Source organism: Doryrhamphus excisus, chromosome 14 (genome assembly GCF_030265055.1).
Source record: "Doryrhamphus excisus isolate RoL2022-K1 chromosome 14, RoL_Dexc_1.0, whole genome shotgun sequence".
Classification (NCBI taxonomy): domain Eukaryota; kingdom Metazoa; phylum Chordata; class Actinopteri; order Syngnathiformes; family Syngnathidae; genus Doryrhamphus; species Doryrhamphus excisus.
Window position 1 is genome coordinate 16,034,392 of NC_080479.1, and position 16,353 is coordinate 16,050,744.

The 16,353-nt window shown below is 34.2% G+C and overlaps 1 protein-coding gene across 2 annotated transcripts in view; it reads left to right on the forward strand.

Moving 5' to 3' along the window:
* Positions 1 to 2,459: 2,459 nt before the first annotated feature.
* LOC131101348 (oxysterol-binding protein-related protein 10) overlaps positions 2,460 to 16,353 on the forward strand; it is a 95,928-nt gene continuing 82,034 nt past the window's right edge. For both annotated transcript variants that reach the window (XM_058046356.1, XM_058046357.1), the window contains exons 1-2: positions 2,460 to 2,999; positions 13,056 to 13,231. In XM_058046356.1, the coding sequence (XP_057902339.1) occupies positions 2,725 to 2,999; positions 13,056 to 13,231 (451 nt within the window). In that variant the 5' untranslated portion in view covers positions 2,460 to 2,724. The remainder of the gene's footprint in view (positions 3,000 to 13,055; positions 13,232 to 16,353) is intronic.

A 16,353-nucleotide genomic window follows, 5' to 3' on the forward strand; every position in this document is an offset into this window, starting at 1 on the left:
TAGGGGTGTTATTTCAAATCTAGAGGTCTCTAATAATATTAAAAAAACGTATTTAGAAGGAAGTAAACATGCTATGAAACTATGAAAATTACTGCTTTATAAAATAAGGAATCATACTAGGCGGAAATTCACAAGGACACACAAGCACCAGACTTGGTTGCAACAGGCTTTTATTGCAGTTTTGAATGCTCCAATAATACACACACACACAAATCTCATTTATGTCTTATATGTCTTATTTTATGTCTATTATATTGGGTAACATGAGTGTAAATGTGACCATAGGGGTGTTATTTCATATCTAGAGGTCTCTAATAATATTAAAAAAACGTATTTAGAAGGAAGTAAACATGCTCTAACTATGAAAATTACCGCTTTATAAAATAAGGAATCATACTAGGCGGAAATTCACAAGGACACACAAGCACCAGACCTGGTTGCAAGAGGCTTTTATTGCAGTTTTGAATGCTCCAATAATACACACACACACAAATCTCATTTATGTCTTATATGTCTTATTTTATGTCTATTATATCGGGTAACAAGAGTGTAAATGTGACCATAGGGGTGTTATTTCATATCTAGAGGGCTCTAATAATATTAAAAAACGTATTTAGAAGGAAGTAAACATGCTATGAAACTATGAAAATTACTGCTTTATAAAATAAGGAATCATACTAGGCAGAAATTCACTTATCACTGTCGGGTCTGGAACAAACGAACCATGATAAACGAGGGATTACTGTACCGCCTTTTCATAATGACGACAGACATTTATTACTGCTAATGATCAGGCGATGCTCCGGCGTATGAGAAAATGGATTCCAACTGCAATAACTGATTGATGACTTCATATGTCTATTATTCATACAGCCTCGGAATTGAACCTCAATCTTAAAAATACTGAGTCTAAACGGTTTGATCATGAAACGCAGATGACCCGAGCTTGAATCTCCCTGCAGGATTTGAACAAACTCTCTTTTTCCTTGCTATCTCTTTCTATTGCTTCTGCTTGTGTTACTCACTCGTATTGATTGAAGCTTTGAGGCTGCCTCAGCAGACAAGCAGCGGGAATCTATCTAAGCCTAGTTAAGTGTCCTGCAGAGATTCATCGCGGCGAGCCGTCGATTGCTCCGTGCAGCAAGAGGCTGCACTGCTTTTTGTCTGTTCTGTATTCTTTCAAATCATCTTGATTTAATCCTAGTTGTTTGTGTTTTTGGTGTTGAAGTGTCGTGCTTATAAGTGGAATAAATATTTATGCTTCGTTTTGGGTCGAATGCCCTCGTGGTTCATAGGGCGTCAATCAATCCATATGAAATATCAAATAAATATCATAATGCCGCCTACAGAGAACATACTACTTATTTTTAAAATCACAAATACTTAAACTTGCTGATATAGTTCATATAAAAATAAAAATAAAAATAAAAATAAAAATAAAAATAAAAATAAAAATAAAAATAAAAATAAAAATAAAAATAAAAATAAAAATAAAAATAAAAATAAAAATAAAAATAAAAATAAAAATAAAAATAAAAATAAAAATAAAAATAAAAATAAAAATAAAAATAAAAATAAAAATATTTTTTTTCAATAAAAAAACAAACTGATATTATATTAGGATAAAATTAAAATTAAAAATATATATATATATATATTAGGAAAGAAAGCAGGAAGTGAACAAATGTAATAGTTACTGATTGTAAAATTAAAATTAAAATTAAAATTAAAATTAAAATTAAAATTAAAATTAAAATTAAAATTAAAATTAAAATTAAAATTAAAATTAAAATTAATTAATTAAATTAATTAAAATTAATTAATTAATTAAAAAAACTAAATTATATTAGGAAAGCAGGAAGTGAACAAATGTAACAGTTACTGATTGTAAAAGTACCAGACGGAGGGGTAGGATTTAATAAGCTTTGCTTCTTCCTACTCCTTTTGGACATGTGGAACTGTGAACTGATTATGGGATGCACTTAATTGTAATCTGATGCATGTTCAAATTAAATAAAACTGTTACCATTACCAAATATTGATAGTATGAGATGTCTATTGTATATATTATTAATTAATTAAATAATAATTAATTGTATTATCAATAAAAAATAATAAATTATATAATAATTAATTGTATTATAAATTAAAAACAAGAAATTCAATAATAATTAATTGTATTATAAATTAAAAACAAGAAATTAAATAATAATTTCATTTTCTACCGCTTTTCCTAAAAATGATAAATTAAAAAATAATTAATTGTTTTATAAATTAAAAATAATAAATTAAATAAGAATTAATTGTATTATAAATAATTATATTATCGCCCACCAGTGTTTTTTTTCCCAGTAGAAGTGTGCCAGTAATGACATTTTCGTATGATGATGTGTATCACAAGGCTGGAGTCATTTCCGGGGGGGGGGCGGTACCAATCCCAATAGTGGGCGTGGCTTTCCCCCACCAACAACGCTGTATAGTTCAGACTCTTGTGCTTCACTGCAGAGACGAGAGAGCTACACAAAACCGAGGAACATGTCAGCTTTTCTACGCAGCCGTGGACATTCGTATCCACGTCACGGCGCGGTCACGACAAATCCCGAGCTTCCAGTCGACGCCGTTTCAATTTCCACTTCAATGTGTTGGTGAAAACCTTCCCCCCCCTCCCCCCCTCCTTCCCTTCCATCCCCTCCTCTTCCTCCTCTCAGCTGTCCCGTCGCCAGCATGGACAAGACGCTCTGCAGTCCACATCCAGGCACCAACAACAGAAGCAACTCTTCTTCCTCTTCGGATCGAGGGAACTCATCGTCGAGAAAGCCCGTCCGGACGGGGTTACAAAGCCCGGGCTCCGGCGCCCACTGCGGCTCCGTCGGAGCAGTAGGCGGCCGGGGGGCTTTGCTGGGGAGCAGCACCAATTTGCAGCAGCAGCAGGGTCGCAGGATACAGCTGGAAGGAGTTCTAAGCAAATACACCAACCTGATCCAAGGATGGCAGAACAGGTATCGAACTTAGTTTTTTTTCCTCACTTTTTTTTTTTTTTTATCAATGGCTGCTTGTTTTTCTTAAGTGGAATTGTCCACGTTGCACTTTTACTTTGAAGGGGAGGGGATTGGCAGGTAATTAAAGCCACTCTTGCACATGATAAAGGACTACAATACACACAGTTGTTAACAATACACAATTGATTACATAACTGACAATATCACTTTGTTGTACTTCATACTTTGGTGATATTATACCCCAAAATAAAAAGTTCTAACTATTTGTTTAAGCAAAATGTGCCAGTATTGGACTAGAACTAGTTTTTCTACTCAAACACGCAACACAAATTTACAGTACTGGTAGTACTGAGCATAGTAACGTCAATGTTTAAACATGGTAAACATGAGTGGCTAATATTTTAAAGCGCAAGCAGAGGTAGTAGCAGGTAAACCACTGCTGCTTCTCGTGAATGCAATAATTTAATAAATGATAATGGAGGTTATTTTTATTTTATTTTATGTTATTTTTATTACTATTACTATTTTTATTACTATTTATTTTTACTACTATATTTATTTTTATTTATTTTTTTGGTTCTGGTTGGGGGGCTGCACGGCGGACGAGTGGTTAGCGCGCAAACCTCACAGCTAGGAGACCAGGGTTCAATTCCACCCTCGGCCATCTCTGCGTGGAGTTTGCATGTTCTCCCCGTGCATGCGTGGGTTTTCTCCGGGTACTCCGGTTTTCCTCCCACATTCCAAAAAAAAACATGCTAGGTTAATTAGCGACTCCAAATTGTCCATAGGTATGAATGTGAGTGTGAATGGTTGTTTGTCTATATGTGCCCTGTGATTGGCTGGCGACCAGTCCAGGGTGTACCCCGCCTCTCGCCCAAAGACAGCTGGGATAGGCTTCAGCACCCCCCGCGACCCTCGTGAGGAAAAGCGGTAGAAAATGAATGAATGAACTATTTGTTTAAGCAGAATGTGCCCATATTGGACTAGAACTAGTTTTTCTACTCAAAAAGGCAACACAAATTTACAGTACTGATAGTACTGAGCATAGTAACGTCAATGTTTAAACATTGTAACCATGAGTAGCTAATATTTTAAAGCGCAAGCAGAGGTACTAGCTGGTAAACCACTGATGCTTCTCGTGAGTGCAATAATTTAATAAATGATAATGGAGGTTAGTTATTGTAACGGCACAGCATCAATAGAACCAATGTTGGAACATGGTGTGCATTCATGATACTACGCATACTAAAAAAACTACATCCGTACACCCGGTGACAAGGAGTCTAATCCCTTTGGGTTTTAATGAGACCGCATGAGAACTGGTGACTTCAAAACAGGGATTTTTAAACTAGGGGTCACTAGGTTTGGTTGTCCGCAACATTTTTTTTTGCGCTGTAAATAATAATAGAATTGTTGTCATTATGTTAAATTTTGTTTTATTTATTTAATTTGAACATGCATCAGATTACAATTGAGTGCATCCCATAATCAGTTCATCATAATTAGTTTTACTTACTACTTTTAGGCTTTTAGTTGGAGTACTGTAGAATACCGCATATTGTTTACATATTTGAATGTGTCTTCTGCATGCCTTGTAATTGTATTTTAATTCATTTAGTAATGGTAATGGTTTAATGTCATTTCAGATTACAATTGAGTGCATCCCATAATCAGTTCACAGTTCCACATGTCCAAAAGGAGTAGGAAGAAGCAAAGCTTATTAAATCCTACCCCTCCATCTGGTACTTTTACAATCAGTAACTGTTACATTTGTTCACTTCCTGCTTTCCTAATATAGATTAAGTTGTTTTTTGTTTTGTTTTTTGTTTTGTTTTTTGTTTTGTTTTGTTTTATTTTGTTTTATTTTAATTTTATTTTATTTTATTTTTATTTTTACTACTATTTTTATTTTTATATTTTTGTACTCCGGTTTTCTCCCACATTCCAAAAACATGCTATGTTATTTGGTAATGGTAATGGTTTTATTTTATTTGAACATGCATCAGATTACAATTGAATGCATCCCATAATCAGTTCACAGTTCCACATGTCCAAAAGGAGTAGGAAGAAGCAAAGCTTATTAAATCCTACCCCTCCATCTGGTACTTTTACAATCAGTAACTGTTACATTTGTTCTCTTCCTGCTTTCCTAATACAGTTAATTTTTTTTTTTAATTTTTAATTTTTTTGTCACGTACCGAAGTACGAGGTGATATGACCATACAATGACATTGACTAATTTGAACCAATTGATTTATTTTGACACTTTGAACAAAATTGAACAAAACCGAACCGGATATTCATCATCAGGACATCATCAGGTTTCAAAGAAGCAAAACAACATGACTCACAAAGACTTATACACTTTGAAGTAATTAGCAATTTACATAATAATACTAACTCCCTAACACTAACCCCCAACTCTAACCCCCCTAACACCAAAAATCCATCTTTGGTATTGAATGAGTTATGTTTTTAAAAAAAACTGTGCAAAGTTTAGGAACCTCTGCCATAGATTATGCCTAATTCCATTTTCATAAAGCGTTTGAGAACCCTTGCTTTAGAACAGGGGTCCAAAAAACCACTGCTCCACAGTCCGATACCGGCCAGTGGGTACATCAAACACGTCAAACAACGTTATTATCTTCTTTCTAAAATCTCTAGTGGATAATGGGTCTGTATTCATTTGGTGCTTTCTCATTCAATGCTTTTTCTTTCTTAGTTTTGCACAATACATACATATAGATATGAATAGTATGTGAGCATTGGTCGGGTTCTGGACATGTGGGTCTTCTAGGTGTCTGTGTGCCACTTCTTTATTTTTCGTTATGTTTGTCTTGGCCCTTTGATTGTGATCAGTGTTCTGTCTAGTCACTTCCCTGTTCCTTTAACTGAGTGACAACTGCGAGTTCAGTGGCGGTTATGACGAAAGTAACAAAAAAGTCAAAAATGGAATATATACTTTGGTTATGTGTAGCATAAACTGAAACGTACACGCGTTAAATTCTTTAAAGACGCCGATGTGCCAGGCTTTAAGGTGTTTTGTCAGGGTTTCCTCCTTCAAAGGCACTGTTTTTTTGTGCGTTGTTTATATTATATTTATTTAGGGTAAGTAGACATTGTATATACCAAAAGAAAGATTAGACTCTCATCTTTCATCAGAATTTTTTTTTTTCTTTCTAACATTTTCCGTTCTGTAGTAATCAGCAGTAGAACATGGGTAAGTTTCAGGAAAATAACAGTTCCCAACAAAAAAGGGATTAAAAGAAAGGCATTTTTTGAAAAGACACAATACATAACTTTCACTTTAACACAAATGTCTAAGCAACAATACCACAACATAACTAAAAAAAAATGGTTGTTTTACATGAAAAAATATATTTTTTTATAAGTATAACACAATGAAACTATTGCTAATTTTCACCTAAGCAATTCAACTATTGCTTATGTAGATAAGCACATATAGACAAACAACCATTCAACTAATTAATTGGATTTACATTTGTGTGGGATAATTTGATTGGTTAAAGTTCGTTTTGGTTAGAGTCGGACCTTCTGGATGGAACTGATGATGATAACCAGGTGTTTTGTCAGGGTTTCCTCCTTCAAAGGCACATTTTTTTGTGCGTTGTTTATATTATATTTATTTAGGTTAAGTAGACATTGTATATACCAAAAGAAAGATTAGACTCTCATCTTTCATCAGAAATTGTTTTTTTCTTTCTAACATTTTCCGTTCTTTAGTAATCAGCAGTAGAACATAGGTAAGTTTCAGGAAAATAACAGTTCCCAACAAAAAACGGGATAGAAAAAGTATTTTTGTGAAAGGATACAGTACATTTCAAGCATAATTTTAACTTTAAAACAAATGTAGCCAAAATGTCTAAAAAACGATACCACAACTAAAAAAAATGTTGTTTTACATGAAAAAAAATATATTTTTATAAATATAACACAATGAAACTATTGCTAATTTTCACATAAGCAATTCAACTAATCTTCTGCCACCGTGTGACTGTTTTTTTTTTTCAGTTTAAAACCACACCAAACATGCTCTCTTCTACTGTGGAGTTGCATCATCACCTCTTTGTGCAAAAAAAAAAAGACGTATAGTGTACATCTTTGAGTCATTTAGAGACATGATTGTGACGCAATGTGGCAGTGACATCAACACCACTTTTTTTTTTTTTTTTTTACATTTGATCGTGTGGGGAACTTTAATTGGTTAAAGTTCGTTTTGGTTAGAGTCGGACCTTCTGGATGGAACTAATGACGCTAACCAAGGTTAGTTTCACTTTTAAAGGCTAGTCTTTCTTTCTTTTTTTTTTACATTTGATCGTGTGGGGAACTTTAATTGGTTAAAGTTCGTTTTGGTTAGAGTCGGACCTTCTGGATGGAACTAATGACGCTAACCAAGGTTAGTTTCACTTTTAAAGGCTAGTCTTTCTTTCTTTTTTTTTTACATTTGATCGTGTGGGGAACTTTAATTGGTTAAAGTTCGTTTTGGTTAGAGTCGGACCTTCTGGATGGAACTAATGACGCTAACCAAGGTTAGTTTCACTTTTAAAGGCTAGTCTTTCTTTTTTTTTTTTTTTTTACATTTGATCGTGTGGGGAACTTTAATTGGTTAAAGTTCGTTTTGGTTAGAGTCGGACCTTCTGGATGGAACTAATGACGCTAACCAAGGTTAGTTTCACTTTTAAAGGCTAGTCTTTCTTTCTTTCTTTTTTTTTTACATTTGATCTTGTGGGGAACTTTAATTGGTTAAAGTTCGTTTTGGTTAGAGTCGGACCTTCTGGATGGAACTAATGACGCTAACCAAGGTTAGTTTCACTTTTAAAGGCTAGTCTTTCTTTCTTTTTTTTTTTTTTTACATTTGATTGTGTGGGGAACTTTAATTGGTTAAAGTTCGTTTTGGTTAGAGTCGGACCTTCTGGATGGAACTAATGACGCTAACCAAGGTTAGTTTCACTTTTAAAGGCTAGTCCTTCTTTCTTTCTTTCTTTTTTTTTTTTACATTTGATCGTGTGGGGAACTTTAATTGGTTAAAGTTCGTTTTGGTTAGAGTCGGACCTTCTGGATGGAACTAATGACGCTAACCAAGGTTAGTTTCACTTTTAAAGGCTAGTCTTTCTTTCTTTCTTTCTTTTTTTTTACATTTGATCTTGTGGGGAACTTTAATTGGTTAAAGTTCGTTTTGGTTAGAGTCGGACCTTCTGGATGGAACTAATGCCGCTAACCAAGGTTAGTTTCACTTTTAAAGGCTTTTCACGATTTAAACGTTCTAAAATCTTTTTATTGTGAATTCTCCACAAGATATGTAGCAATAATTGAAGTGACTGAAATAGGAGTGGGAGTGTTGGGGGGGGGGGGGGGGGGGGTAATTGCAGTTATTGTCAGTATTGGTTTCAAGTACCAGTACATGTTGTGCACGCCGGTGCTGAGAAGCAGGACCTGAGTGGAGCTAAATATGCTGCTGTGTAGGTGGCCTTTCTGTCAGCGTGAAATGTTGATAATGTTGTGTAGGTGATGCGCATGGTCGTATTGGAGCCATATTCCTTTTTTTTTTATTTTTATTTTTTTGCTTATGACTTGGACCGTTATTGTGGTATGACTGATAATAGCATTGTATGTTACAGTGTGAGAATGAGAGATGAAAGTGAAAAGTGTTTGTTTTCATTCGAGCAGTGTGGATGGAGTCACTGATGAATGCAAAGTGTGATAACACAGTGCTCTGGGAGAAAAAAGATAATGTAGAATAATAATTTGTTAGGGCGTGGGGTGGGGGTGGGGGGGCATCTGATGCCAAGTTGTTTGAGGTCCTTACTCAATCCATTCCATAGTTTGATTCCACATACTGAAATGCTATGGCTTTTTAACGTAGTCCTGGCATATATAAGTGTTTCAAATGTACTTCTTCCCTGAGATCATATTTCTCCTCTCTTGTAGACAAGTATTGGATGACATATTTAGCTAATTGGTTATTTTTTAGCCTTATGCATTATTTTAGCTGTTTGAAGATGAACTATATCAGCAAGTTGAAGTATTTGTGATTTTAGAAATAAGGAGTTAGTATGTTGCAGTTAGTATGTTTGTAATTTTAATTTTAATTTTCACAGTTCCACATGTCCAAAAGGAGTAGGAAGAAGCAAAGCTTATTAAATTCTACCCCTCCATCTGGTACTTTTTCAATCAGTAACTGTTACATTTGTTCACTTCCTGCTTTCCTAATTTTAATTTTAATTTTAATTTTAATTTTAATTTTAATTTTAATTTTAATTTTAATTTTAATTTTAATTTTAATTTTAATTTTAATTTTAATTTTAATTTTAATTTTAATTTTAATTTTAATTTTAATTTTAATTTTAATTTTAATTTTAATTTTGTTTACAACCTTCTACATATGGTTTTTAACACTATTAGAGCTTCCTAGACATAAAATAACACCCCTATAGTCACCTTTACACTCCTATTACTCAATATAGTCGACATAATATATACAGTTTTAATTTTAATTTTAATTTTTCAAATGTAGTTCTTCCCTGAGATCATATTTCTCCTCTCTTGTAGATATGTATTACAATACAATGTTGTGCGAAACTGGTGAGCATTACTGACACCTAGTGACCAGTGTAGAATACTACATATCATCCCAACATATTTAAATGCATCTTCTAAATGCCTTATACTTGTGTTTTAGGTCAGGTAAAGTTTTTTTTTTTTTTTTTTATGTTAGCATGATTTTTTAATTGTCCACCGTTTGCTGCTTCAGTATTTGCATAAGATCCTCCCTTTTTGCACAATTTCAGCTGAACTACCGAGCGGAATAGACGACCACAAACACTTCCTGCCCGTTTCGTCGTCTTTGGTGTTACACCGCCTTTTTTTGCCGAACGGAACTAACCAAATTCTTGTATATCCATCCACCAAATCAATCCAGGTTTGTGACGTTATTAACAGCATCCACAACCCCTCTGCTGTAGATAGCATGTAAATCCATAGTGGTTCCTCCATGGTTCTAAATTTAGACCTTCTGATTTAGACCCCCCCCTCCGCCCCATGCTGTCAAACGAGTGTGTGTTATGTGTTGGGGGTGTTACATTTTGAGGCATGACTCATACGACTGCATGGTAGCTCTGATTGAAGGTGTGAGTTGAGGGAATTGGGAGCTGCAGTGAGACCTACCTTCTTACAGGTGATGGAAATGATGTTTGAGTCGTTTTCAGGTGTGTGGTGCGTTGCATCAAGGAGCATGTGATTCGGGTTATGATGGTGATCATGAAAATGTTCAGCGGCACCTTGTTCAGCTTATTTAATGGTAGACAGTTTATCTAGCAATGGTGAGCCAATTCAAGAAACAATACAAGCAGTTGATGTTTGCTAAATACAAGGATAAAGAGTCTTGAACCAGTCATGATGTGCTATATATATCACTATATTGACACTTACTATGGTACACATTATGTCATTGGATGCTCATATCACCTCCTACTTCGGTACGAGGTACATTATTTAAAAAAAACAAACAAAAAAAACCTTAAACTGTATTTTGGAAAGCAGGAAGTGAACAAATGTAACAGTTACTGATTGTAAAAGTACCAGATGGAGGGGTAGGATTTAATAAGCTTTGCTTCTTCCTACTCCTTTTGGACATGTGGAACTGTGAGCTGATTATGTGATGCATTCAATTGTAATCTGATGCATGTTCAAATGAAATTAAACCATTACCATTACCAATTAACATAGCATGTTTTTGGAATGTGGGAGGAAACCGGAGTACAAATAAAAATAAACCAAAACACAAATAGTAATAAAAAAAATTAAATTTAAAAATAAAAAAAATAAATTAAAAAAATAATAAAAATATAAAACAAAAAAAACAAAAAACATAAAAAATAACCAAACAAAAAACAAAATAAAAAAACAACTTAAACTATATTATTATATTATATATATACATATTAAAATTAAAATTAAAATTAAAATTAAAATCCCTAACAAACTTAAATTATATTAGGATAAAAATTAAAATTTAAAAAACAAACTATATTATGAAAGCAGGAAGTGAACAAATGTAACAGTTACTGATTGTAAAAGTACTAGATGGAGGGGTAGGATTTAATAAGCATAAAAATTAAAATTAAGTTTCCGTTTGACGCCCCTGAACAACCCGAAGTTTCAATTTTCGCAATTTCAATCGCTCTTAAAATTGTGATCATTAGTATATCACCAAAGTAATTCCTGTAATTACCATGTTTTATTTTTTATTTTTTTAAGGTTTTGTTCCTTATTTGTAAAGGTCAGACATTTAGGTTACACAAAGCCCGCCGTGCCTCATAGGTCAGCATTTTCAGCTCTGTTAAAACACGTAAGGCTGAACATATGGCCGGCGGTTTATTATCCAGCATCATCCATCATGTTAAAAGGCTTCACTGTTGTTCAGCTGCGATGGCAAGACCGCCTGGAGGGGTCAACAGTAGAAGACCCCCCCCGCATTGCTGACTGAACATGGGATTAGACTCTATGGACAGTATCTGACTCAGGCAGATATTCTGCTGGTTTGCTGAGGCAGACATAAATCACGTTCTGTTCTGATAGACTGACAAGACTGTTAATAGGGATCAATTTTTATATGGTGGCAGTTTTCCATATCCTCTCTCTCTCTCTCTCTCTCTCTCTCCAGAACAATGAGAAATATTCAAGTTGTGCAGTTTGGGATGATGAGAATTTTTATATACTATTTGGCGAAATATCAGAATTGGTCTTAACGTTCTGAAAATGTTCATTCATTCATTCATTCATTTTCTACCGCTTATCCTCACAAGGGTTGTAGGGGGGTGCTGGAGCCTATCCCAGCTGTCTTCGGGCGAGAAGCGGGGTACACTCTGGACTGATGGCCAGCCAATGACAGGACTTTGGGGGTTTGGAATGGATCAAAACGCTCTGTTTTAAAAGGCGTGGTAGAACTGTTCCTTTGTGATGTCACAGAGGAGCCGCCTTCCTTATATGGGCATGTCTGTAGGCAAGATTTACTCTCTGCCGTCCCCCAAGCTCTGCTGCCCCCGCCCTTCCCCAAGGTTAGATGTTATTGATGTTGTATAAAATGCTAAAATGCTAAAGCTACTTACCATTGAAAGACATCTTGAAGGAACCTCTTTTCTTGAGGAACATCGGACTGTCCAGTCTTAATCGAAATATTCATTCATTCATTTTCTACTGCTTATCCTCACGAGGGTCGCGGGGGGTGCTGGAGCCTATCCCAGCTGTCTTCGGGGCGAGAGGCGGGGTACACCCTGGACTGGTGGCCAGCCAATCACAGGGCACATATAGACAAACAACCATTCACACTCACATTCATACCTATGGACAATTTGGAGTCGCTAATTAACCTAGCATGTTTTTTTGGAATGTGGGAGGAAACCGGAGTACCCGGAGAAAACCCACGCATGCACGGGGAGAACATGCAAACTCCACACAGAGATGGCTGAAGGTGGAATTGAACTCGGGTCTCCTAGCTGTGAGGTCTGCGCGCTAACCAAACGACCGCCGTGCAGCCCAACCAACGACGTATTTTCACATTTTCTTTCCCAATCTGACCACTCACTCCTAATGACGTACACTATTTATATGTCTTTTATGTATAAAAATTGTATATTTACCAAGACAAAAAGGTGATGATGCAACTGCACAATAGAAAAGATCATGTTTGGTGCAGTTACAGCCACAAGGGGGTAGAATTTTACAAAAGCTCGCCATGCATCTTTCCCATTGAAATACATGCTGCGCAAGTTGCAAATTGGAAAAAAATTGGAATTACTTCATGTTCTCTAAAGCAAATTTAGTGACTTTTTCTGGCATTTTTGAGGAGTTTTCTGGTATTTGGGGACTGAAAAGTGACCACATATATTGTTTGTAATGTTTGTGTTCACTCACTAGCCCTCAAAAGTGGTCAGTTTACAGTCAGAAAATGTGGATGTGGATGACATAGCATTAAATTATAGATTTTATTCTTGTTTTTCCTGCCCTGTTATGTCCTTCTCTGTCTCTTTTTTGCAGATACTTCGTATTAGATCCAGATTTGGGACTGTTGCTGTATTTTGTCAATGAGCAGGGAAGGAGTCAGAAGCCACGGGGATCCCTCCCCTTGATCGGCGCCACGGTGACTGTGAGTGACGAGGCTCCTCACATGTTCATTGTCAACTCGGCCAATGGGGAGCTGTATAAACTCAGAGGTTAGTTAATTAGTTAGTTTGTGCTCAATAACCTCAGAGTCCTTTTGTTTAGGAGACACTCGGACACTTATAGACAGTAGACCAATGCATGGGTCCAATTGTTCAAGTTTAATTTATGAATTCATATTTAGTGTTTCTCTCAGGTTATAGTAGAGATATTGCCCAACACTTCATTACTGATGCAAATATAGGCAAGAGCTCTTCCCTCAAACTAATGTCTTGTGATGAACACTGTGGACAAGTACTGCAATATGTAATAGTCATGGTAATGGTTTAATTTCATTTGAACATGCATCAGATTACAATTGAGTGCATCACATAATCGGTTCACAGTTCCTTTAATTTTAATTTTAATTTTAATTTTAAATCTGTTTACAACCTTTTATACATGGTTTTTAACACTATTAGAGCTTCCTAGACATAATATAACACCCCTATAGTCACCTTTACACTCCTATTACTCAATATAGTCGACATAATATATACAGTAGACATCTCATACCAATATTTGGTAATGGTAATGGTTTTATTTCATTTGAACATGCGTCAGATTACAATTGAATGCATCCCATAATCAGTTCACAGTTCCACATGTCCAAAAGGAGTAGGAAGAAGCAAAGCTTATTAAATCCTACCCCTCCATCTGGTACTTTTACAATCAGTAACTGTTACATTTGTTCATAGAGTTAGGTTTTTTTAAATTGTTTTAATTATAATTTATCCTAATATGTTAAGTTAATTAATTTTAATTTTAATTTTAATTTTAAATCTGTTTACAACCTTTTATACATGGTTTTTAACACTATTAGAGCTTCCTAGACATAAAATAACACCCCTATAGTCACCTTTACACTCCTGTTACTCAATATAGTCGACATAATATATACAGTAGACATCTCATACCAGTATTTGGTAATGGTAATGGTTTTATTTCATTTGAACATGCATCAGATTACAATTGAATGCATCACATAATCAGTTCACAGTTCCACATGTCCAAAAGGAGTAGGAAGAAGCAAAGTTTATTAAATCCTACCCCTCCATCTGGTACTTTTACAATCAGTAACTGTTACATTTGTTCACTTCCTGCTTTCCTAATATAAAGTTTTTTTGTATTTTTTTATTTTAATTTATCCTAATATAAGTTAAGTTAAATAATTTTAATTTTAATTTTAATTTTAATTTTAATTTTAATTTTAATTTTAATTTTAATTTTAATTTTAATTTTAATTTTAATTTTAATTTTAATTTTAATTTTAATTTTAATTTTAATTTTAATTTTAATTTTAATTTTTTTTGTTTTTAATAAATGCGTTTTTTTTTGATGCGGCCCAGTCTCACCCAGACCCGAGCTCCAGTGGCCCCCCAAGTAAATTGAGTTTGAGACCCCTGGTTTACACTCTGTAAATAACATTAGTCTACCTGTAAGCAGACAAGGGCTTTTTTTTTCTTTCCCCTTTTGCCTTTTTCGACTATTACTACAGTCTGTCCCCTTTTAGTCTTGGGGGGGGATTTCAGAACAAGAACAACTTGGCCTATATTCCCTGAATAACTCAGCGGTTCGTGTGTATCGAGCTAAGGGGAATCAATGATCCCACCGAGGAAAGGTCGGCAAGAGTCTCACGCAGGCCGAATTCTTTCCATTTCCACGGCTTCGTTCGTCACGGGGGAGCTATCTCGTGGAAAGAGACTAGCGGCCAGAGACAAAAAACTAATCTTTGATAGGTCTTATTTTTGCAGCAGATACAAAAGCCGCCATGAAGTATTTGCTCAAACAGCAGGAAACTTAAGTAGCTCACATGTGCAGCGATGAAGATTAGCCAGTGTGTTCGGATCTGGTATTGGTTACCATGGGAACCCTCGGAAATCCGAGCTTGCAGGGGCAGAGCGGAACCTCCGAGGTTCAGCCACACGAGTCATTTTCCAGTTTTGCGGGCATGTGTATTTTATTTTTTTTTCATGTGGGCTGCCCTTTGTGCCATTTCATTTTCAATCATGACTCGTCTTATCAGGCACGTCAGCAAAATGAGATGCTAGACCGCTTTAAGCTTACGTTTAACTGATGGCGAGACATAGGCGATGAGCGTAAGCCAAATTCAAATTGTGCCCAACACTTCATTACTGATGCAAATATAGGCAAGAGCTCTTCCCTCAAACTCATGTCTCATTTTTATTTTTATTTTTATTTTTATTTTTATTTTTATTTTTATTTTTATTTTTATTTTTATTTTTATTTTTATTTTTATTTTTATTTTTATTTTTATTTTTATTTTTATTTTTATTTTTATTTTTATTTTATTTTTATTTTTATTTTTATTTTTATTTTTATTTTTATTTTTATTTTTATTTTTATTTTAATTTTAATTTTAATTTTAATTTTAATTTTAATTTTAATTTTAATTTTAATTTTAATTTTAATTTTAATTTTAATTTTAATTTTAATTTTAAATCTGTTTACAACCTTTTATATATGGTTTTTAACACTATTAGAGCTTCCTAGACATAAAATAACACCCCTATAGTCACCTTTACGCACCTATTACTCAATATAGTCGACATAATATACTCCATCTGGTACTTTTATAATCAGTAACTGTTACATTTGTTCACTTCCTGCTTTCCTAATATAATTTAAGTTTGTTTTTTTGTTTTAATTTTAATTTTAATTTTAATTTTAATTTTAATTTTAATTTTAATTTTAATTTTAATTTTAATTTTAATTTTAATTTTAATTTTAATTTTAATTTTAATTTTAATTTTGTTTACAACCTTTTATATATGGTTTTTAACACTTTTCGAGCTTCCTAGACATAAAATAACACCCCTATAGTCACCTTTACACTCAATTCAATTTTTGTCCCGTACCGAAGTACGAGGTGATATGACCATCCAATGACATAATGGGTATCGTAGTGTCAATATAGTGATATATATTTAAATTTTAATTTTTTAATTTTAGTTTTTGTAATTTTAATATAATTTAAGTTTTTTAATTTTAATCCTGATATAATTTAAGTTTTTTAAATTATGGCTCAAAACGCTCTGTTTGAAAAGGCGTGGCAAAACTGTTCTTTTGTGACATCACAAAGGGACTTCCTTATATGGTTCATAGTTAAGAAGCA